We start from the raw sequence: 23,300 nt of genomic DNA on the forward strand, positions 1-23,300 counted from the left end.
AGTCAGAACAATTCTTGGATAAATATCTGCCAAAATGAAGGGTGGGGATGGGTCCTTGAACCACGGAAGCCAGTCCTGGGAGACTGACAGGTAAGTGGAAGGAGCCACAGACCTAACTCCCATGCCTGGCTGGTGCTCCGGTTAAATCTTTTTGATTTTTTTTTTTTTAAGATTTCATTTTATTTATTCATGAGAGGCACAGAGAGAGGCAGAGGCATAGGCAGAGGGGAGAAGCTGGCTGCCTCTGGAAGCCGGATGGGGTCTGGATCCCAGGACTCCAGGGACCTGAGCCAAAGGCAGACGCTCAACCACTGAGCCACCCAGGTGCCCCACCTTTCTGATGTTTTTTTTTTTTTTTTTTTTTGTTTTTTGTTTTTTTTGTTTTTTTTTTTTTTTTTTTGCATAAAGGTCTACATTTCTAGCTTTTGGAATAAGGGAGGGTTTGCACTTGGCAATTAGCTTCTCAAGTCTTCCGTCATTTGCAAATTTGCAAATCGGGGATGACGATCTGTAATGTCCAGGGATGAGTGAGACGCAGAGGGACGTTCACAGGGCGCCGGGCGCGGGGTTGGGCGCGGCAGGGATGGGGCGCAGGTGGCGTCGCTCATCTCCGTGCTGCGGGCAAAGCCGACTCCGAGCGGCGAGAACCCGCCGGCAGGCCCGCGGCGGCCGCGGAGAGCGCAGAGCCCCAAGCCTGCCGCGTTGCCATTTCCTCCCCCGGAGCCTGCGTTTCCCTTTCTGCCCATCAGTGGGCGCCTTCCGCCGTCCCTCTCCCCCTCCAGCCGGTTTTGGGGGCTGCGGCCGCCCGGCAGCTCGCGGGTCACATGGCCTGCCCGAGCGGGGGACCCGGCGCGGCCGCGGCGCCGCGGGAGGAGGCGAGGCCCGGGCCTCGGGGGCGGGCGACGGCTCCTCGGCGGCGGTGAGCGGGGGCGGCCCGCGGCGCGCGGAGGCCGGAGCCGACCGCCCCCGCCGGGTAGGTGCGCGCCGCGTCCCTGGCGCATCGGGGCCCGCGGGCGGCCGCGGAGGGCCTGCGCCCCGGCCGTGCGCCCCGGGCAGCGAGCAGCCCCGAGGCGCGGCCGCTTCCTGCGCGAGGACCGCGGGGACCCCGGGGCGGGGGCCGGGGCCGGGGCCGGGGTCGGGGCAGGGATGCGCGCGGCGGCGGCGGCGGCGGCGCCTCTGCAGCCTCCGCCCGCGTCCGCCGCGCCGCGCCGCGAGGCCGCCCGGAGCGCCAGGTAAGCGCCTGCTCCCGCCAGCCGGGGGGGCCGCCCGCGGCGTGGGGCTGCAGCGGCCACCTGGCGGCCCGCGGACGGAGGAAGGGCGACCCGGCGGAGGAAGGCGTCCCTCCCAGCTCCCGGAAAGACCCGCCCGAGGGAGCCGGCGCGGCGATCGCGACCGCCAGCCTCGACCCGCGGGTGGGGAAACTGAGGCCCGAGCGCGGCGGGGACTGGCCAAGGTCAGCGGCCGACGCTAGATCCGGGGCTGCGTCTCCCGCCCGCGTGGTCTGTTGCGCGAGGAGCAGGGGACCCCCCGCAGCCGCCGCCTCCTCCGGGCCTCCGCGCGCGGGCGCTGCCGGTGCCGCACTGCGCCCGCCCGAGGTGCCAGGGCCCGGCTCCTGCGGGCTGGGTGTGACCCCGGCACCGCCCGCAGGCCCCCGGCCGCCCCCGGCCGCCCCGGAGGGAGCGCAGAGCGGCTCCGGCATGACCTCACCCTGCGGCCCGTCAGCGAAGCCTGCAGGTGCGTGTGCGTGTGCGTGCACGTGCGTTCCCGGGAGGACCGCACCTGGTGGGGGGGGGGGGGTCGCTTTTTTTCCGGGGTGCATTGCTGGAGTGCACTGCACCAGGTACCTACCCTGGGAGGTGACAGGACAAAACTATGTGTGTCTAACACCTAACGTTATTAAGATTATTAGAATTTTTTTTTTTTTTTTTTTTTTTTTTTTGGTAAACGGTAAGAGGATGACAAAGCCTTCGGGAAACAGAAAAAAAAATGGAAAGGAGAAAATAAAGATCCCTTACGACTTCATCTGGATTGTTGAGATTTCCTGGATATCTTCCTAAAGTTTTCTCTGCCTACGAACATCTAAACCAATAAGGTGGACAAAAATAGTAGACCGATTTAATTTGCAGGTCTGATTACCCAGGGGGAATTAATACCTTTTCCTCTGTGTACTGGCTTTTTGCATTTGCAGGGCTGAACTGTCTTAATTCTTACGCCCCGCCGCCCTGGGGAGAGTAATTTCTATGCCCAGTGTGAGGCTTGAACTCACAACCCCGAGATCAGCCTTTGCACACTCCATTGTCCGAGCCAGCCGGGCACCCCTCTTCTGCCCCTTTTTCAACTGGAATGTCTTTCTGTTCCTGATTTTTAAGCACTCTTTATACGTTACTCATTAAAGTAGTAATTGTGTCATTTATGATAAGTAGTCTTTCCCAATCTTTTAGATGATTTGTCAGTTTTTCTTCTTTGACTATATACAAATTTAACTTTTCCATTTAGTCATTTTTTAAAAAAATGGTTTCTGTTTACGGACCTTGATGAGAAGGGGCTTTCCTAAATCTTTAGGCCATTCCTAAAATATGTACATTTTCTTCCGTATATTTTCTTCAGTTACTTTTAAGCTTTTGTTTGAAATTTTTAATGTGAAATTTATTCTAGCTTAAGTTATACAGTGGAGAGCTAATTTACTTTTCCCGAAGAATTAGCCAGTTGCCATAAAGCTATTAAATCCATTTTTTCACCCCTGATTTAAATTGATTGAGTTATGGTAGATTACATTATTATATGTTTGTATCTGTGTGGATTTTCACATCTGTCTATTAGTGTATTTTGGTGCTGGTGCCATGTTACTTTAATTATTGAAGTCTTAAGGCTTAAGATCTGGTTAGGCAGATTCTATTACTCTGTATTATCATTTTCCTGGCTCTTAGAAAAATACATTTTATTGAAGTATAGTTTACATGCAATAAAACATACCATTTAAATGTATATTTTGATGAATTTTATCGAGTGTAACCACCATCACAGTAAAAAGAGAAAAAAGAAGCATTAGGTAAAATTGATGTCATCATTGCGCAGGGGCCATGCTAATCTTTGCTACATCCTCCCAATTTTAGTATATGTGCCAGCAAAGTTTCCTAGCAGTTTTTATTAGTACCAGTTCCAGAAAATCTTAGAATACTTTGGTCAAGTTAACTATAACTTTTCCCTGCATCACCAAAAGAAATAAGCAAAATCTTGTTTGGATTTCTACTGGATTATGATAACAAGGGTTCTCAGAGTATAGGGGCCCTGGCCGTCATGTTCACCATCCCAGTACAAGACTTGGTATTTGTTGAGTGAATGCTTAATAATTATCATAAAAGTAATACATACTCTCGCTACAGAAGTGTTGAAAGCAAAACTGGAAGCCTCCTTCCTCCATACCTCATCTCTTTTTCACTAAATTATATTCCATGTTAAAAATAGAATGACCATACTAGGTACATTTTTCTACAATTTGCATTGACATGGTTTGTATTATTTTTCCCTTGGAGACTTAAAATCTGCTCAGTTTGCTGTAACAAATTACCATAGACTGGGTGGTGTGGACAGCAAAACATTTCTTTCTGGAGGCTGAAGGTCTGAGATCCGCGTGCCAGCGTAGCTAAGTTCTGCTGAGGGCCCTCTTCCTGGTGTATGGATGCCACCTTTGCACTGTGTTCTCACTGGCAGGGAGCAGAGAGAGGTGTGTTCTCTCACCTCTTAGCAGGGTACTGATCCCAGCATGAGAGTTCCACTGCCAACACCTAATGACCTCCCCAAAAAGACCCTATATCCAAATACCATCATGTTGAGGATTAGGGGTGGGGTTTTTTGTGTTTCGTTTGTTTGTTTAAGATTTTATTTATTTATTCATGAGAGACACAGAAAGAGGCAGAGACATAGGCATAGAGGTCCCCTGTGGGGACCTGATGCAGGACTCAAACCCCAGGATCACAACCTGAGCCAAAGGCAGATGCTCAACCACTGAGCCACCCAGGTGCCTCAAGGGGAGTAGGGTTTTAATACACAAATTTGCGGGGAACACATTCAGCGCATAGCAGAGACCTAGCTAAGACTTTTTAAATGTTAGTATAGATAAAGCTTTCTCTTCCTTTTTAATGGCTCCTGTCATCCCTTTGTATAATTTATCTAAAATATGTTTCCTGTTGCTGAGCATTTTCTTTCCCTGCTGTTCCATCTTCTTTTTTGCTCTCCTATTCTCTCTCCCCCTCCCTCCTACCTTCCCCCCTCTTTTTCTTTCTCCTTTTTTATATTACAAACAAAATTGCCATGAACATTCCTTGTCCATCTTTGGTAGCAAGTGTTGGCATTTCTGCAGGATAGATTCCTAGAAAGAATTTCTGTGTCAAGGGGGATGCACATAGAAAATTTTTATAGATACTGGTTCAACTTTCCTTCCAAAGGTTGCACCGGTTTATAGGTTTATACGCAAGTGCCCTTTCGTTGAACTGGGCCACTCCCTCTTGAAGTGAATTGAACTGACATTATGTTAAATGTAGAGATTAATTCTGGAGAAAGAAATCTCTATCCTCCTTCATTAGTGAGGCTTTCCAGTCGGGAAAATGTTATGTCTCTCCACTTACTAAAGACTTTTTAAATATCTTTCAGTAGAATTTTATAAGTATGTGTATATTATCTGCATATTTAAAAAATTTATACCTAGGTTTTTTAGGGTTTTTTTACCCCATTTTCATGGGAATCTTTTATCCCATTAATTAATTTGGTTATTGTCTGATTAGGTGTAGCAGTTTGTGCATAATACTATATTATTTTTGCATATTTTTATATTATTAATTTTTACATATTAATATTTACATTCATATTCTGAAATCTATTACCATTTCTAATGATTTTTCAGCTGATTTTCTTGAGTTTCTCATCTCTACAGAGACAGTATTGCCTATTGATTGAGAACATGGGTTCTGGAACCAATCCATGGGTTCTGGATTCAAGTTTTCCCACCCATTTTTAAAAACTTTATTAGGTGGCTCAGTGGTTGAGCGTCTGTCTGCCTTTCACTCAGGTTGTGATCCTGGGATCCTGGGATTGGGTCCTACGTGGGCACACCACGGGGAGCCTGCTTCTCCCTCTGCCTATGTCTCTGCCTCTCTCTCTGTGTCATGAATAAATAAATAAAATTTTAAAAAAAGTATTGTTAATCTTCTGGACAAATTAATTGTGTCTTTAGTTTTTTCAGGTATAAAACAGGCTGAATAATAGTATTTCTCATAGGCTTCTTATGAGGAATGATGAAATGCTTAGAACAGTGCCTAGCGCATAATATGTGCTCAGCAGACATGTACAAGTAAGTTGATCTCTGCACAGTCTACGGCCATGCTCTTTGATACCCCCAATTTTATAGCTGAGGAATTGAGATCCATGGATGTTAAAGGACATGACTATGGGCATTTATTTGCTCAATAAACATTGAGCTTCTCCTATGCATATAGTACTGTGATGAGGCTGCAAGGGATACCAAAGATCTATCAGACTGAAACCACTAACATAATATTTTTAAGTCCGACTAGGGCATAAGTCAAGGCCATGAATGAAGCCATGGAAGGCAGCAGGCATTGCGGACAAAATATGGGCTTTGGAATTTTTCCTCTGTTTTAATTCCTGCTTTCAATTGGTAGCATTTATTTTTTCCATCTAGATGGAAAGTTCCATCTAGATGGAAGTTCTAAATGGATTAGTTCCATTCCTGATTGAGAGTTGCTATTTTGGTTAAATGAAATAGATATAAGAGTCTACTACAGAACGTGGATATGTAATAGGAGCTTAATAAGTGGTAGCTATACATAGATGCAGTCTGAAGTAGAAAGTGATAAATGAATGTTCTGAGGGGTAAATTTATGTAAAGGGGCCAAGCACTTGGGAAATAAGAGGTTATTTCTGGTTGGGGCAGATGAGGGTTGGCTTTTAAGAAGTCTCTTTTGAGGTGATTTTTAATGGTTGAGTAGCCTGTGTGAGGAGAAGAAATAAGGCTGGAGATAGTTGAAACTGGGTTGGGAAGAATCTTTGTGAAGAATTTGGGCCTCGGGATCCCTGGGTGGCGCAGCGGTTTGGCGCCTGCCTTTGGCCCAGGGCGCGATCCTGGAGACCCGGGATCGAATCCCACATCAGGCTCCCGGTGCATGGAGCCTGCTTCTCCCTCCGCCTGTGTCTCTGCCTCTCTCTCTCTCTCTCTCTGTGACTATCATGAATAAATAAATAAAAAATTTAAAAAAAAAAAAAAGAATTTGGGCCTCATTCTACAGTCATTGGGAACCGTTAAGCAGTTCCACAGGAAAGAGCACCACGTTCAGACCTGTGCTTCAGCGGGTCAGATGCTGATAACGTAAAACATTACCATCGTTTGCGGTATTTTCTGTCTGACAAAAGGCTTTCAAAGCCGGTGTCTCATTTCATCCTCAAAATGCCTCTATAAATGAGGTATTTTTATTTTTTTTAAGATTTTTAAAAAGATTTTATTTATTCATGAGGCAGAGACACAGGCAGAGGGAGAAGCAGGTCCCTGCAGGGGACCCGATGTGGGACCTGATCCCAGGACCCCAGGATCACGACCCGAGCCAAAGGTAGATGCTCAATCCCTGAGCCACCCAGGTGCCCCAATGAGGTTTTTTTTTTTTTTTTTAAGATTTTATTTATTTATTCATGAGAGACACACAGAGAGAGAGAGAGAGAGAGAGAGAGGCAGAGACAAAGGCAGAGGGAGAAGCAGGCTCCATGCAAGAAGCCCGATGTGGGACTTGATCCCAGGACTCCAGGATCACGCCCTGGCCCAAAGGCAGGTGCTAAATCACTGAGCCACCCAGGGATCCCAATGAGGTATTTTTAATTTTCCTCCTTGACAGAGACAGAAGAGTCTCAGATAAATGATTTCTTTACAAATAGGTCTAATTAGTGAGTGTTGGGACCAGACCTTGGACCAAGATCTTTTGGCTTCCAATCCGTTGCTCATTCTGGAAGTTCGGGGCCTAGTTAGGAGCCTCTTGCCATCAGCTGGCCTGGAGGTGATGAGGAGTAAGTAATAGGGTGAGGCGGTGCAGAAGGGCATGTTGTGGGAAAGGAGAAGAGAGGTGTAAATGAGGCCATAAGGCTGGCTGGCTAGGATTTGGGAAGTGACTGGATAGGAATGAAAAGTCAGAACGTACTGTTATTTGGACCCAACCTTCCTGGGAGAGTGGTGGTGCCGTTCATGTAGGAAGGCAGACTTGGGAAACAGTCCTCTGCCCTGCTTATCTCCTGATGCTTAGCCTGGTGTACTGCCTCACATGCCTTTGTGACTCCTTCAGCTTAATATTTTTTATTTTATTTTTAAAATATGTACTTATTTTAGAGAGAGAGAGAGAATGAGCAGGAGAGGTAGAGGGAGAGAGAATCTCAAGCAGATTCCCTGCTGAGCACGGAGTCCCACACAGGGCTCGAGCCCATGACCCTAAGATCGTGACCTGAGCCAAAATTAAGCGTTGGCCACTTAACCCACTGATCCATCCAGGCGCCCCCAGCTTAATTGTTAGAAGCTGCAGTAAAATATGACTGTCATCGTTGCTGTATTTATTCATTCTAGCCCTATTTCATGTTCATTTCTTGGTGTCTTTGTCTTCCACTGTCTTTTCTGAGCCCTCTGTCTGAGACACAATAACAGACATAATCGGGCAGCCCCGGTGGCGCAGCGGTTTGGTGCCGCCTGGGGTGTGGTCCTGGAGACCCGGGATCGAGTCCCACATCAGGCTCCCTGCATGGAGCCTGCTTCTCCCTCTGCCTGTGTCTCTGCCTCTCTCTCTCTCTGTGTCTATGAATAAATAAATAAAATCTTTAAAAAAAATAACAGACATAATCCAATTTACAAGATGATTGTGTTTCAAAGCGCACCAGTAAGGCATAGATAAGAACACAGTGATCATTATGTCGCAGAATCGAGGCTGTGATGGTGTCGTTGTCTCCAGGCCACCACACAGATGCCAATCAGTCCACACCATTGGTCCACATCAGCAGTCCTGAGCTAGTAATACCGTGAGTGATGATGGAATTCTGGAAAAAGACAGAGTGATAATGTAGACATGGTCCTACTTCTATCCCACCCCCAGATTGGGCTGGAAGTAGAGACCTCCTTCCCTAAAACTACCAAAGCAAAATCCTGTTTGCAGATAAGTTATCTTAATCTTTTTTTTTTTAAGATTTTATTTATTTATTCGTAGAGACACAGAGACACAGGCAGAGGGAGAAGCAGGCTCCATGCAGAGAGCCCAACGTGGGAGTCGATCCCCGGTCTCTAGGATCACACTCTGGGCTAAAGCCAGGCGCTAAACCGCTGAGCCACCCGGGCTGCCTGCAAATAAGTTATCTTAAAACCAAGTCAGTAAAGTGAAATAAATTGTAAGAGGCCTTGAACACCACACCCCACTGTGCAGCAATTGGTTAAATCCTAAAAATATGTGTTAAAAAGCAAACAATAACATAGTCTTGAATCCCTGCCTAACTCCACGTGGCTGGATTTTAGGCAAACAAGTCATCTGATCATTGAAGGATCTGATCTCATCCCCCATGGCCCCAGATGGCTGTGCTAGATTGCATTATTGTCTTTCTTCAAGACATATATTTTCTTCAAGACATATATTTCCCTAAACATTGGCTTCAGGTGGACACATGTCTTTTGTTAAGGAAAATGACGTAGCTCTGTTCTGTTGAACTCGAGTTATTATGTAACTTGCTCTGGTCGGTGAAGGTGGACATGATGTGTGTCATTTTTGAGCTGTGGCTTTGAGAGCCAGCTTGTTTATAGTCTGCTCTCTCTGTTTCTCCTCTGCCACAAAACCAGCAATGTCTAGAAAAGAGGCAGTTCCATCTACCTGGGTCCTGGAGTGCAAATGACAGGGGGAGCAGAGTCTTAACTGATCCATAGTGGACAGGTAACATGAGCAAGAATTAAACATCTTTTCTTATAAACGCCTGAGATGCAGGGGTCATTACTATAGTCTGTCCTGACTCGTTCTGTGTATAATGATATGGGGGCCAGATGCCTTGTGAGCATTTTAGAAATGTCCAAGACTCTGAGCAGATTGCCAGAGCCTTTCTTTTTTCTCTGAGGGCTTAGAAATTGGCCTGCTCCTTTTGCTTTCCATTGAACCTTCATTTTCCCCTTCCTCTGCTCTGGAGGAGTAAACCTCCCTGCTCCATTGCTTTGGCTAGTGCACGGTGAGTGGACTTAATCTATGCATGCTTAATTAAGTGAGGCTGTAAATGTATCTTCATGTCTTGACTCTTGTGTACCTGCCATCCGCCAAAAGAGCATGCCCAATGGCTGTTTCTTCTGCAACCTGACCAGGAACAAGAGGTACATGGAACTACTCAATTCTGACCTGCAGTCTGGAGCTGAACCCAGCTGAACCACAGCTATCCACCGACCCGTGAGCAAGAATGCATGTCGTTATCATGAGCTCTGAAGGCCTGGGCTGCTCATCACTCCAGCAAAAGCTGTGGAGGCAGGGACCATGTGTCCTCTGAACAGAATCCCATTCCTTCCCTAATGGTCAGGAGAACAGCAGTCTCACACCATATTTTTAAAGATAGGTATTTCTAAGTGTTAATGATTTTGTTGCCTCCAGTAAGGAAACTGCCTGGGATTAAAGGTCTTTATGTCAGCACCAGGTGCTCCCGACGCACCTGCCAGGGGGCAGAGAGAATCAGGAGCCTGGCATGTCAAGGGGAAGTATAAGGATTCCCTAAGCAGTGCAGATTGCTTGGATAGGACTGACATCTCCTTAATTTCTCCTGCCCCACATAAATAACAAAATTGAAGGAAAATCATCTTGTTGCTTGATGAACGGCTTCAAGAAAATCTTCTCCCCTTCTATCCAGCTGGAACATACAGACCTCTTTTGCGCAGAAAATTTGAAGCCACCCCTACAAGCACACCAGGCCCCTTAGCAAGATCGTAGAAAATAAGCCAGGAAGCCACAGGCCTGGGAAGATTTGGTGCTTTCAGGGCCTCCCTGGTCATACCCGGATTTAAGAGTGTGCCCGTTGAGTGTATTCCCCTCCCCGCCTCTCTACACAAACGGTAGCATGCTAGGCATAATTTTCTATGTCTTCTTTCACTGATGATATATCTTAAAATTTTTCCATATCTGTATATGAAGAGTTTGCTTTTTTGTTTTTTTGTGAGAACACTTAAGTTCTACTCTAAGCAAATTTCAGTATGTATCTTAGTAAACACAGTATTGTCAACTGTAGTCACCGAGTTACGCATTAGATCCTCTGACCTAATTCATCTTATAACTAAAAAAAATTTGTGCTCTTTGACCAACCTCTCCCTACTCCCAGACCCCTCCCCTTAGCACCTGGTAACCAACTGTCTATTCTACTTCTATGAGTTTGACATTTTTTTTTTTTTAGATTCCACATACAAATGATACCATGCAGTATTTATCTTTCTCTGCCTTATTCCACTTAGTACAATGCCCCCTGGATTCATCCATGTTGTCAAAAATGGCAGAATTTCCTTCTGTTTTTAAGGCTGAATAATATTCTGTTGCGTAGATATACCACATATTCTTTATGCATTCATTCATCCACCAGTGGATGTTTAGGTTGTTTCCATATCTTGGCTATTGTGAATAATGCTGCAATGCCAGATACCTCTTCAAGATAGTGATTTTGTTTCCTTTGGATATATACCCACATGTGGGATTGCACCATCATTTGGTAGTTCTATTTTTAATGTCTTGAGGAACCTCCACACTATTTTAATGCCTTGAGGAACCTCCACACACATTTTTAATGTCTTGAGGAACCTTCTACCTCCATATGTCCCATAGTGGCTCTACGAGTTTATGTTTTAGCCAGCACTATACAAGTGCTTCCTTTCTCCATATCTTTGCTAGCATTTATTTTTTTTTAAGATTTTATTTATTTATTCATGAGAGACACAAAGAGAGAGAGGCAGAGACATAGGCAGAGGGAGACCCGATCCCGGATCTCGGACCCTGGGATCACACCCTGAGCCAAAGGCATGCGCTCAACCACTGAGCCACCCTTTACTAGCATTTGTTATCTCTTGCCTGGTTGATAGTAGACACCTTAATAGGTGTGAGGTGATATTTTATTGTGGTTTTGATTTGTGTTTGCATGATGATTAGTGATGTTGAGCACCTTTTCAAGTACCTTTTGGCCATTTATATGTCTCCTTTGGGAAAACATCTATTCAGGTCCTTCTTTGCCTGTTTTTAAATAAATTGGTTATTATTATTATTATTATTATTATTATTGCTATTGAGTTGTATGAATTCTTTGTGTATTTTGGATATGAACTCCTTGTCTACTCTGTGATTTACACATATTTTCTTCCATTTTATAGGTTGCCTTTTCATTTTGTTGATGGTTTCCTTTGCTGTGTGGAAGCTCTTTAGCTTGATGTAGTCTTACATGTTTATTTTTGCTTTTGTTGCCTGTGCTTTTGGTATTAAATACAGAAAAGTCATTGCTAAGACCAATGTTAAGGAGCTTACCTCCCATGTTTTCTAAATTGCCTTGACTCTTCGAGGTCTTTTGTAGTTACATACTAATTGCAGGATTGTATTTCCTATTTCTGTGGCAAATGCCATGGGAAATTTCATAGAGATTACACTGAATCTGTAGATCATTTGGGGTCAAATGGACATTTTAACAATATTAATTCTTCTCATTCGTGACCACAGAATATCTCTCCATTTATTTGTATCATTTTCAGTTCTTTCAACAATGTCTTATAGTTTTTCATGTATAGATCTGTCACCTTCTAGGTTAAATTTATACCTAAGCATTTTATTCTTTTTGAAGCTATTGTAAATGGGATTGTTTTCTCAATTTCTCCTTGTTAGTGTATAGATATGCAATCGATTATTGTGTGTTGATCTCATATCTTGCGCCTTTACTGAATTCATCTGTTGGTTCCCACAGTATTTTGAGTCATATACCATTGGTGATTAGAGCCAGGTGATCCGGGGGTGCATCCCTCAGGTGTTGCTGCAGAAGCACCAGGCCTGTGTAAAAGCTCCTTCCAGAGAGATACTGGTGACCTGGTTTTATCATTGGAGTGATCCGGTGGGAGAAGTGCCAATCGGTTCCCCCTGGGTTCTGGGGAGAATCTAAGAAGCTCCTATAAATATATGTGCTAAGTTAGAAGCTAGACCCTTTGGTGGGAACTTGTAAAATATGCACACAAAACCCTTCCAGGGAAAAACGAGGGGATGGTCATTTTTGCCTGCTCCCTGCGTACTGAGCCCTGGAGTGAGAAGTGGCAAGTGCTCATGGACCCACTAAGAACTGCTTCTTTTTTTGCTATGGTCCTGTTATTCTCATGGATGCAAGCCCTATTGGCATTTAGAGATAGATAGTTTGGCAGCCCATCCTTCAAGTAGGAGTTTTAAAATATAGGGTGCTAGGGATCCCTGGGTGGCTCAGCGGTTGAGTGCCTGCCTTTGGCCCAGGGCATGATCCTGGAGTTCCAGGATCAAGTCCCACATCAGGCTCCTTGCACTGAGCCTGCTTCTCCCACTGCCTGTGTCTCTGCCTCCCTCCCTCTCTGTGTCTCTCATGAATAAATAAATAAAATCTTTTTAAAAAAAAAAACTTAAAAAAAATCTAGGGTGCTAGATACGGGGTCTAAACCCTTTACTCCTTAGGGAGAAGCTAGGAATGGGAAGTTCCCTTCCCATCATATGGTGCTATATGGTGTGGGGGTGTGGGGGTGTTTCTGGCTGGAGTGTGTCTCAGCCTTTCTTTCCTACCCTTTCAACATGGGTATTATCTCATTTTCCCTAGGTGTAGGGGATCCGTAGCTAGTTTCTGGATTTCTCTCAGGGAATTTCTCATGGTATGGCTGTACATTTAATGCGTCCTTGGGAGAAGAGAAGTTCAGGAGCCTTCTCTGTTACCATCTTCTTCTCTTCCAAGTTTGCTTGCTTTTAATGGGTACTTTGTATTCCGTTCTTTGGATGTATCATAATTTAGATGACTCATTCTCAATTGATGAGCCCTTGGCTGTGTTTTGCTATTATAAATGATACTGCAAGTCATTTCTCACACATGAGAATATATATCCAAGAAGGTATGTTAGAAATGGGATTGCTGAGTCATTAGTGGTTCTCTTAGATATTCCCAAATCAATTCCTCAGAGGTTGTGCTGATTTATACTCCCACTAGCAAAATATGTGAGTACCAATTTAGTAGCTCCTGCTTTTGCAGGGGCCAGGGAGAGTGGATTAAAGGATGGGAAAGAGCTATCTATATGAAGAAGCAGGGAAGGTGAGGGAATAAAATGTTCCAGGGTGTGGGAGTTGTGTGAGCAAAGGCCAGGAGTTGGGTAAGAGTGTAGCATAGTCACTGTTCTGAAAGATCAGTGGGTCTAGAGCTACCCTGCTAATTGGTGACACGTGGCTCTTGATTACTTGAAACGTGACCAGTCTGAATCGAGATATGCTGTAAAATGTAAAATATACACTGGATTTCAAAGACATCATGTAAAAAAGGAACATAAAATACCTCATTAATAATTTTTCATGTTGGTTTCATGTTGAAATAATAGTTCTGATGTATTTATTTTTTTTAAGGATTTCATTTATTTATTCATGAGAGACACACACAGAGAGAGAGGCAGAGACACAGGCAGAAGGAGAAGCAGGCTCCATGCAGGGAGCCTGACGTGGGACTCCAGGATCATGCCCTGGGCTGAAGGTGGCGCTAAACCACTGGGCCACCGGAGCTGCCCAGTTCTGATGTATTTAAAATGTGTTATTAAACTTAATTTCATCTGTTTCTTTTTACTTTTTTACTGCGGCTGCTAGAAAAATTTAAATACCTATGTCGCTCTTGCATTATATCCCTATATTTCTATGAGAGAATGATAGTCTAGAACAGGGATTGGTGAACTATGGGCTGCTGGCCAAATTTGGCTTACAGCTTGTTTTTATGTGGCTGGAGCACTAACAATAGCTTTTATATTTTTAAGGAGTTTTTAAAAAGTATAGGTAGAACATGCAACAGAGATAGTATGTTGCCTAGCCCTTTACAGAAATAAATTACCAACCTCTAATTTTGAGTAATTTGAGAAAGAGCCAGTAGCACATGATGACAGCGAAGGGCATAGTCCAGATCATAAAGGGTCTTGTGGACCATGATAAGATTTGGATTTTAGGAGCACCTGGGTGGCTCAGTGGTTGAGTGTCTGCCTTTGGCTCAGGTCGTGATCCCGGGGTCCTGGGATCGAATCCCACATCGGGCTCCCCTCGAGTGGTCTGCTTCTCCCTCTGCCTGTGTCTCTGCCCCTCTCTCTGTGCCTCTCATGAATAAATAAATAAAATGTTAAAAAAAAAAGAAATTTGGATTTTATTAACAGAGCAATGGGAAGCTAAAGAAGGATTTTAAGCAGGAGAATGATATGATCGGATTTATATTTTAATCACTATGCACACACACGCACACGCGCCCATGCACAAAATCCTTAAACATCCCACCCCTGGGACTTGTCTGGACAAAAGAGCGTCACATTCTTGCTTTACCAGAAACTGTCAGTGGAAGAGAGTGTTGAAGGAGTGTGGATAGGGATTTTACACCACACACAGAGCTCTGCACCGTCATCGTAATCACATTGTCATGTTTGTGCTCACTGTGTGCCTGGCACTCTCCCAGCTGCATGCCTTATCCTGTTGACTGTGTTTTGCTCCTTCTTCTAAGTGGGTACGGCTCTCCCGGGTGTGCTCTCTCTAGGGAGGACAAGGTGAGCGGGAAGCCATCTGAGGGGCTCCATTCCTCACCAGGAGTACAAGCTCAACCCCAGGTCAGTCCTTGGCTTCCACTAGGAGTGATGAGAAACTGGTGAGGCCAAGGGGATGTGCGTCCACATGATTAACTCCACTGGCCTGAGCAGCTCGCAGGGAGAAGCATCCGTCTATCGTACTCTGAACGTTCACGAACCAGCAGGCCTGGGGCTGCACACTCTTCAGACGTCTCCCGGCTACTCCCCTCTGCGGGTACTAACCAGATCCTGTACTAAGTACCGGGGTGTCTGTCTCCCCTCGGGGTCCTACAGTACAATGTGCTTCTGATGCTGAAATGAGACTTTCTTGAATGATTGTGTCATTATCCTATCGAGGGAAGTTGGTATTCTGCAAAATTCAAGTGGGAGGACAAGAAACTGCTCTACTAAACATGTCCAGGGGCAGCCAGGTGGTTTAGCGCTGCCTTCAGCCCGGGGTGTGATCCCAGGGTCCCAGGATCGAGTCCTGTGTCGGGCTCCCTGCGTGGAACCTGCTTCTCCCTCTGCCTGTGTCTCTGCCTCTCTCTCTCTCTCTCTCTCTCTCTGTCTCTCTGTCTCTCATGGATCAATAAGTAAAATCTTTACAAAAAATGTCCAGAAGTCATTAGTGACTAGACACGGTGGTTTATGTGTTACTCCCCACACAGCCCATTCTAGATTGGGAGGCTCCTGAGGTGAGCAGTGGGAGGGACCTCTCTTCTGGGCAGTCATTCAAGACCTCAGGCTCGGGCCATCTGGTGGCTCCACCCTCCAGGTCCACTCCATTGGCAAATGGAGAATGAGAAAGTCTGGAAGGCGCATCTGCTCTCAACCACCCTAGCCCAGGAGTCACAGCTGTCACTTTGCTCATATTTTCCTGGCAAGTCCTAGTCACAGGACCTCACCTGGAAGAAGATGGGCTAGGGAATATGGTCTTTCTGTGTACCCAAGAAGGGCAGGACATGGAATTGACAGCCCTGAACGCTATCCCACAACCTTGTATGGTACCTGGGTGGGCCTTCCTTCAAGATAACTCACAAGCTAGGCAGTTTCTTCCAAATGTGTGCACACTTTATTATGCTTCCGACATAAGAGGTTTATAGGTTTACCTTCTGTTTGCTTAGTTTTGGATTGACACTACTGGTGTTGTACTGGCTTTGTCCTTTTAATCCTGTTTCTTGGGGTGCACCTGAGTGGCTCAGCGGTTGAGCGTTTGCCTTTGGCTCAGGTTGTGATCCCGGAGTCCTGGGATTGAGTCCCTATTTGGGCTCCCCGACGGGAGCCTGCTTTTTGGTTCTCCCTCTGCCTATGTCTCTGCCTCTCTCTCTGTGTGTCTCTCATGAATAAATAAATAAAATCTTTAAATAATATTTTTTAATTCTGTTTCTCGGGATTAGTCTGTTTTCCCTCAGATTATTAGACCTACTTACTCCCAAGGTATTACTTGAGTTTCTATAATGGATACATGTTCTAAAAAGGCTTCATTTATTTTAGACAAAGAGAGAGTGTGTGTGCGAATGTGGGGAGGGGCAGAGGGACAAGAAGAAAGAATCTCAAGCAAACTCTGAGCTGAGCATGGAGCCCGATGTGGGGCTCAATCCCACGACCCGAACTGAAACCAAGAGTGGGACATGCAACTGACTCAGCCACCCAGGCACCCCCTTATGTATACATTTTTTTTCAAGTTTTATTTAAGTCATCTACACCCAACGTGGGGCCCAAACTCAGGATCCTGAGATCAAAAGTCACACATTCCTCTGACTGAGTCAGCCAGGCCCCTCCAGCTGTGGAGAGGTGATGTGACTTGCCACCCACTGAGTGCCTGCATGGGGAGTCACATGTGTGCCTGACCTCCGGCCTGCACTGTGAGCTGTAACATCATGCAATATCCTTTCTGGACCAGGTTGGGAGCAAGTCTCTTCCATCCTCATCTCTGTCTATCCCTCCCTCCCTCTTGGTAGAGCCGCTCATGGACTTTTATTCAGATATTTCCTCCCCTCCCAGAGTCTGGGGCTCAGGAGTTCGCTTGCATGTGAGACACACTGGTTCCCATGGTTGTGCTATAAAAAATAAAATGGGAGAACAATCAAGATTTAACTAATATGCAGTTTCAAGTATAGTTGCATGAGATTAGAGAAATAAGAATGGAAGATCTTGACAAAGACAAGGATTCATAAATAGTCATTTTCTTGGTTGGGATGTGCAGAAAAGACAGTTTTCAGAAATTGCTACGCATAGCCCGTCAACCAGCACTTACTGCACACTCACTTCAGGATTTACTCTAAATGTGTAATTGCCAGCAGCCCAGGTGGCTCAGTGGTTTAGCGCCACCCTCAGCCCAGGGCCTGATCCTGGAGACCCGGGATCGAGTCCCACGTCGGGCTCCCTGCATGGAGCCTGCTTCTCCCTCTGCCTGTGTTTCTGCCATTCTCTCTCTCCTCTCTGTGTACTCTCATGAATAAATAAACAAAATATTTAAAAAAATTAAAAATGTGCAATTGCTTTGTATCAAGTCTTGCTTTTTCCATCTTAAGAATGCACGTCTAGGGATCCCTGGGTGGCGCAGCGGTTTGGCGCCTGCCTTTGGCCCAGGGCGCGATCCTGGAGACCCGGGATCGAATCCCACATCAGGCTCCCGGCGCATGGAGCCTGCTTCTCCCTCTGCCTGTGTCTCTGCCTCTCTCTTTCTCTCTGTATGACTATCATAAATAAATAAAATTAAAAAAAAATTTAAAAAAAAAAAAAAAAAAAAAAAAAAAAAAAAGAATGCACGTCTATGTAGCTGCTGAGATGAAATAATTATCTTACTGGCTTCCTGGTGACTTTCTGGCACATTGTAAGCCTAACCAGGTATCTGCGGGTATGGCGGCTTGGTTGGGTACACCAAGATTTCCCTACTCTCAGACATAATGACAGGATCCCAGGGATCATTACCAATACAAGCAAAGAATAGTATCCTGGAGGAAATGCTTCTTTTTCTTAAGATTTTATTTATTTATTCATGAGAGACACACACACACAGAGAGGCAGAGACACAGGCAGAGGGACTTGATCCAGGACCCCAGGATCTTGACCCGAGCCAAAGGCAGACGCTCAACCACTGAGCCACCCAGGTGCCCCGGAGGAAAGACCTCTAAGTCTGTAGTAGCCACAATGTAGAATTAGAATCTCTGGCTTGATATGTGCTGAGTTCTGTCCCTGGGGTTTCTTACAGCTTCCTAACATTCTGTACTCCTCTGTCTCTAGGGTTGACTTGTGCCAGTTTGGGGCCTGCATTCCAGGATGGTTTGTTCTCGGGACCAGACCTGACCAGAAGTTGAGCTCATGAGCACACCAGCCCTTCCAGCTGCCATGCTCCTCCGGAGGCTGAGGCGGCTCTCCTGGGGCAGCACTGCCATCCAGCTCTTGATCTTAACGGTGGTGACGTTCGGCTTGCTGGCCCCCCTGGCCTGTCACCGCCTTCTGCACTCTTACTTCTATCTGCGCCATTGGCATCTGAACCAAATGAGCCAGGAGTTCCTGCAGCAAAGCCTGAAAGAGGGGGAGGCTGCCCTCCACTACTTCGAGGAGCTGCCCTCTGCCAATGGCTCAGTGCCCATCGTCTGGCAGGCCACCCCCCGCCCCTGGCTGGTTATCACCATCATCACTGTCGACAGGCAGCCTGGCTTCCACTATGTCTTGCAGGTGGTGTCCCAGTTCCACCGGCTTCTTCAGCAGTGCGGTCCGCAGTGCGAGGGGCACCAACTCTTCCTGTGCAACGTGGAACGTAGCGTGAGCCATTTCGATGCCAAGCTGCTGTCCAAGTACGTCCCTGTGGCCAACCGCTATGAGGGCACCGAGGACGACTATGGGGACGACCCTTCGACCAACTCGTTCGAGAAAGAGAAGCAGGACTATGTCTACTGCCTGGAGTCCTCCCTGCAGACCTACAACCCGGACTACGTCCTGATGGTGGAGGACGACGCCGTGCCGGAGGAGCAGATCTTCCCGGTCTTGGAGCACCTCCTGCGGGCGCGCTTCTCCGAGCCGCACCTCCGAGACGCCCTCTACCTGAAGCTCTACCATCCCGAGAGGCTCCAGCACTACGTCAACCCGGAGCCCATGCGCATCCTGGAGTGGCTGGGCGTGGGCATGCTGCTGGGGCCCCTGCTCACCTGGCTGTACATGCGCTTTGCCAGCCGCCCGGCCTTCAGCTGGCCCGTCCTGCTCTTCTTCTCCCTGTACAGCATGGGGCTGGTGGAGCTGGTGGGCCGCCACTACTTCCTGGAACTGCGGCGGCTGAGCCCGGCCCTGTACAGCGTGGTCCCCGCGTCCCAGTGCTGCACCCCCGCCATGCTCTTCCCCGCGCCCGCCGCCCGCCGCACCCTCACCTACCTGTCCCAGGTGTACTGCCACAAGGGCTTCGGCAAGGACATGGCGCTCTACTCCCTGCTGAGGGCCAAGGGCGAGCGGGCCTACGTGGTGGAGCCCAACCTCGTGAAGCACATCGGCCTCTTCTCCAGCCTCCGGTACAACTTCCATCCCAGCCTGCTCTAGCGTGCCCCGAAATGCCTTCCCGCCTCGGCCTCCCTGGCCCTCCCGGCGCCGCGCGTGCTTTCCCCGGACCTGGCTGCTTGCGGGGGTCTCGTCGTCGCTCGTCGTCGTGGTCGGGGACCGGCCGCTGAGGCAGCCGAGGGCCTTGGTGACTGGCAGGAGCCGATGAGCCGATGTCCGAGCCCAGGCCGGGGTGGGGGGGGCCCTGCCCCTCCAGCAGCCACACTGCCTCGCGCCCTGGGACCCAGCCCCGAGGGGCCAGTTCAGCACCAGTCACCTTCTCCAGCTGTCCTCAGCTCTGCCTTGTCATAGGGCTCGTGACTGCCCCAAGTCCGGAGACGGGGCCGCTTTAGGATTTTAAGGGTAGAGGTTGGCGAGAGGTGGGATCCTTTCGAATCGGTTTCCTGCCCACAGGGCCTGACGGTGGATGCATGTTTAAAGTCGGTGTCCAAGAGGCAGGGCCACGTGGGCAGGCTGCATTCGTGTCTCTGACCTGCTGTAGCAAAAGCCGCTGCCGTGCCCGGCGACCCGGAGGCAGGTGATCTCGCTCCTGTTACCTGGCCCTGCTTTCCCACGCAGCTGCCGTGTGCTGATGGTCAGTATTGTCGGCGAGAACCTTAGGGCACAACACGATCTGGAGGCGCCTTCCAGCTCGTCAGAGTCAAGTTGGCTTATGTTCAGACGTGATTTCACAGCGAACATTTCTATCATATTCTTGTTCTTTCAAAGTTGGACGTTGCAGAATGATATAAAGCGGGAGAGCCCTTTACTAATAGCATATCCTTTTCTCTAATTTTGCTGGCTGACCGTTCCCCCTCATTATTTTTTTTTTTTTCCTTCTGGGCATCATGATGTCAGAGAAGCTAAAGTGTAGACTATGAAGTCAAAAGGCCTGAATTTTCATTTTGGATCTCTGCCATGCCCTAGTGATGCGAACTTGAGCAAGTCACGAGCGCTCAGAGTCTCAGTTTCTTCGCCTGTAAAATGGGGGATGGCGATACCTACCTTTTAGAGCTGCCTTGAGGATTAAATGACAGAATGTATGTGAAACACTTAGCGAGTGCTTAGCTCGTGGAAGGCACTTGGCAAATATGAGTTCTTTTCTCTCTTGTAATAAGTGTGGAACACTCAAATTGTATTTTGGATAAAGATACTAGTGATGCTGTTTTAAAGTGTGCAATAGGGCATAGAGCTCCCACCCAGGGAGTAGACAGCCTGGACCAAACTGCTCGAATAAAGGCTGACTTGTCATTGTGATTTGTGAAAGATAATATAGCTCAGCTTTCAGCTACCGCCACCTCCGATCACGCCAAAAACAATTGTTCGTTCGGACTGGAAATGATCCGAGACTCCTCTTGAGCTTATTCCAAGACTAGCATCTGAAAACTACTCCAAAGTTACGCTTAAATGTCCTTTGATGATACTTATGAGACCAGAGGCCAACAAGTCCCTTTATGAAGATGGATGTCCACACTGGAGTACAAGCGGCGACAGTTTGTTTCCATGCCACGTCTTTGTTTGCTGTTTGCTGTTTGCTTTTTAAATTTCCAGTGAGCTTCCATCTGGAGATCCCCTGGAGAACACCAAGACGGTACCTGGGAGTTCCAGTTTGCAGATGAACAAACTGAGACCGAGGGAGGTGAAACCGTGTTTCCACAGGTTCGCTCGGCTGGACGGCAGCAGAGCCAGGATGGGAACATTGCTCCCCTGACTCCCAGCTCCTGCACTTTTTTCTTAACCACATTCATTTTCTCAATATCTGTGTTGTCAAGTTCTCTTTTGTAGAATATGATTGTAACCTGGACTGAAAAATATCTCTGTAAGCTCCTGTGGTAGAAACTCATTGTCCTGTTGGTCTTGGGGAAGAAATAGGTCTGAATGTGTGTCGTGCTGTTCTCTTGAGACATTATGTGTCCCTCAGGAAAGTCCAAAGTGAGCAGAGCTACTGGATGTTTTACCAAGGTGTTCAGATCCCACTCCTCCTTTCATCCTCGTCCGGTAACTGGTTCATCCCATGTTCAGGAACAGAACCACCCCCAGCCTACAACTCATTAGAGTTTGTTGCATTAACGATGGGATCTCCTTGTGAATGTTTTTTGCCCAGCAGCAGGAGCGTCACATCTAAGCCAGCCAGGCAAAAGCTTGGGAATCATTGCTGGTTTATATCTCTGCTTTCTGATTCAGTTGTCTACCGCATGCAGATGTCCCTCCCCTCTGACTCCTCCATGCTGGATGGCTAAAGCCGTCTTTGCCTTGCCAGATTTCTCTACCTATACACTAAGACGCCTTCCCCCTGTAGATGTTAACTAGGGCCTGCTGTCTCTGGACATTTTCTGCAGAGGCAGGCTCAGTTCTTCCGTTTTATCTCCACCCTCTTCTGGATCTCCCTCCCTTTTGTCCCTCATTCCTAGAGCCCAATTTTTGTATGCTGTCCTTAATTAGGACAACTGACAGCTTTACACCAAAGCTGAAGTCTCATTTAATCCTAAGCAGGGGAGCTAGAGGAGAACTGAAGCCCCCTTTCCATCACAAGGGACATAGATCACCAGGAGGGTGAAGGCCTCTAACAGAACCTGCTCACCTTTCAGGGTTTAAATAATCATCAGGCCTAACTAAGAGGAGAATGAGAGAGAATGACAAAAGTCTTCTCAGGATGCCTCAGTGGAACAGGTGCTTTTATTTGAAGTAATATGTCTATGCAAATATACCCAGTCACAAAGTTCCCTATTGTCACAAAGTTCCCTATTGTGGCTGGGTATATTGGCATAGACATATCAGTTCAAATAAAAGCACCTGTTCCACTGAGGCATCCTGAGAAGACTTCTGTCATTCTCTCTCATTTCTATGGATGGATTTTTCTAATGTGAATAGTATTGAAACTAGACACACAAACACTCACACACACACCATTTTGGAGTTCCAAGGTAGCCATTCACAATTATGGGCTGTTTGCTTTAAAATTCACAACTGGTTTTGTTGTACTTCTTAAGTGGAAACGTTTGAATTGTGCATTCTTTTTTATTGCTATTTAAAGAAAGAAGAGTGAGAATACAACCATGCAACTGGAGAATATAAATCGGATTAATGGGATGATAAGATTAATCTAATTTACCTTGGATACACCTTATTTGGTAGAATTTATTTAATTGGTAACTTAAATTGGGTAGAGAGGCATTCTAATTGGAGTTGATTACTGTGGGATTTTTATACATACAACGATACATTGTGAGTTATAGTAATGTGTGATACGAAGTTGGCTAATTTTAAGTCACGTGAACCATTTGGACATTTTTATCCTAATTACAATGAATTTGCTGAGAAAAGCTCATTAACTGGCACTGGTTTTGTTTTTGTTCTTAGGTTGGATTTCATTTGGAAAACCTTTGAGAACTATGTAAAAAATGATTGAAAATGTAATTAAAAAGTACTTAATATATTAGAACTGCAGTGGAAATGTGCTGTGACTTCTAGGTCACTCCAGTACTTGGGTTGTAGCTTTGTTGTGAGTCATCACTTTGTAATGAATGGGGATTTTTGGCTTAGAACTTAACAGATTTTCTTGATCTTTTCCCTAATGTCCTACACAGATAATGTGGATGAATGAACTGATTCAAAAGAGGCATCTCTATTAATAATTTGGGATAAAAACAGATGAAAATCCAAATCCAAATGATGAATTTATCCAAAAGAAACAAGGATGTAGGGAAGGGGTAGCTTTAAGATGGCGTAAGTATGTAGGGATGGGGTAGCTTTAAGATGTCTGAGAGATGGGAGAGGAAGACAAAGATGTAGAGTGAAGCAAAGGATCTCACCTGTTCCTGTGTGTCTCCAACTCCGTATGTAATAAATTCCTTTTCTTTTTTTTTTTTTTTAAGATTTTATTTCTAAGTACTCTCTACACCCAGTGTGGAGCTCAAACTTACAACCCCGAGATCTAGAGTCACAG

At 46.5% G+C, this 23,300-nt stretch overlaps 1 protein-coding gene and 1 non-coding gene across 7 annotated transcripts; one reads left to right on the forward strand and one right to left on the reverse strand.

The window, feature by feature from the left end:
* On the forward strand, positions 1-22,796 carry PGAP4 (post-GPI attachment to proteins GalNAc transferase 4). 6 transcript variants are annotated; one of them, XM_026013336.2, is made up of 2 exons: positions 1-90; positions 18,068-22,796. In XM_026013336.2, the coding sequence occupies exon 2, from the start codon at positions 18,146-18,148 to the stop codon at positions 19,355-19,357; it is 1,212 nt and encodes a 403-aa protein (XP_025869121.1). In that variant the 5' UTR covers positions 1-90; positions 18,068-18,145; the 3' UTR covers positions 19,358-22,796. The 6 variants fall into 6 exon arrangements, with proteins under 6 accessions (XP_025869121.1, XP_072583939.1, XP_072583937.1 ...); XM_072727838.1 differs by having other exon boundaries at positions 86-324; XM_072727836.1 differs by lacking the exon at positions 1-90 and adding an exon at positions 841-973.
* Positions 3,032-3,134, reverse strand: LOC112930892 (U6 spliceosomal RNA). Its single transcript, XR_003237226.1, has one exon. It is a non-coding gene; the product is annotated as a U6 spliceosomal RNA (small nuclear RNA).
* Positions 22,797-23,300: the final 504 nt, after the last annotated feature.

The sequence above is a fragment of the Vulpes vulpes genome, chromosome 12 (assembly GCF_048418805.1).
Source record: "Vulpes vulpes isolate BD-2025 chromosome 12, VulVul3, whole genome shotgun sequence".
NCBI lineage: Eukaryota > Metazoa > Chordata > Mammalia > Carnivora > Canidae > Vulpes > Vulpes vulpes.

What these genes read in the sequence shown, in the direction of transcription:
- PGAP4 (XM_026013336.2), top strand. Translation starts at nt 18,146, where the DNA reads ATGAGCACACCAGCCCTTCCAGCTGCCATGCTCCTCCGGAGGCTGAGG.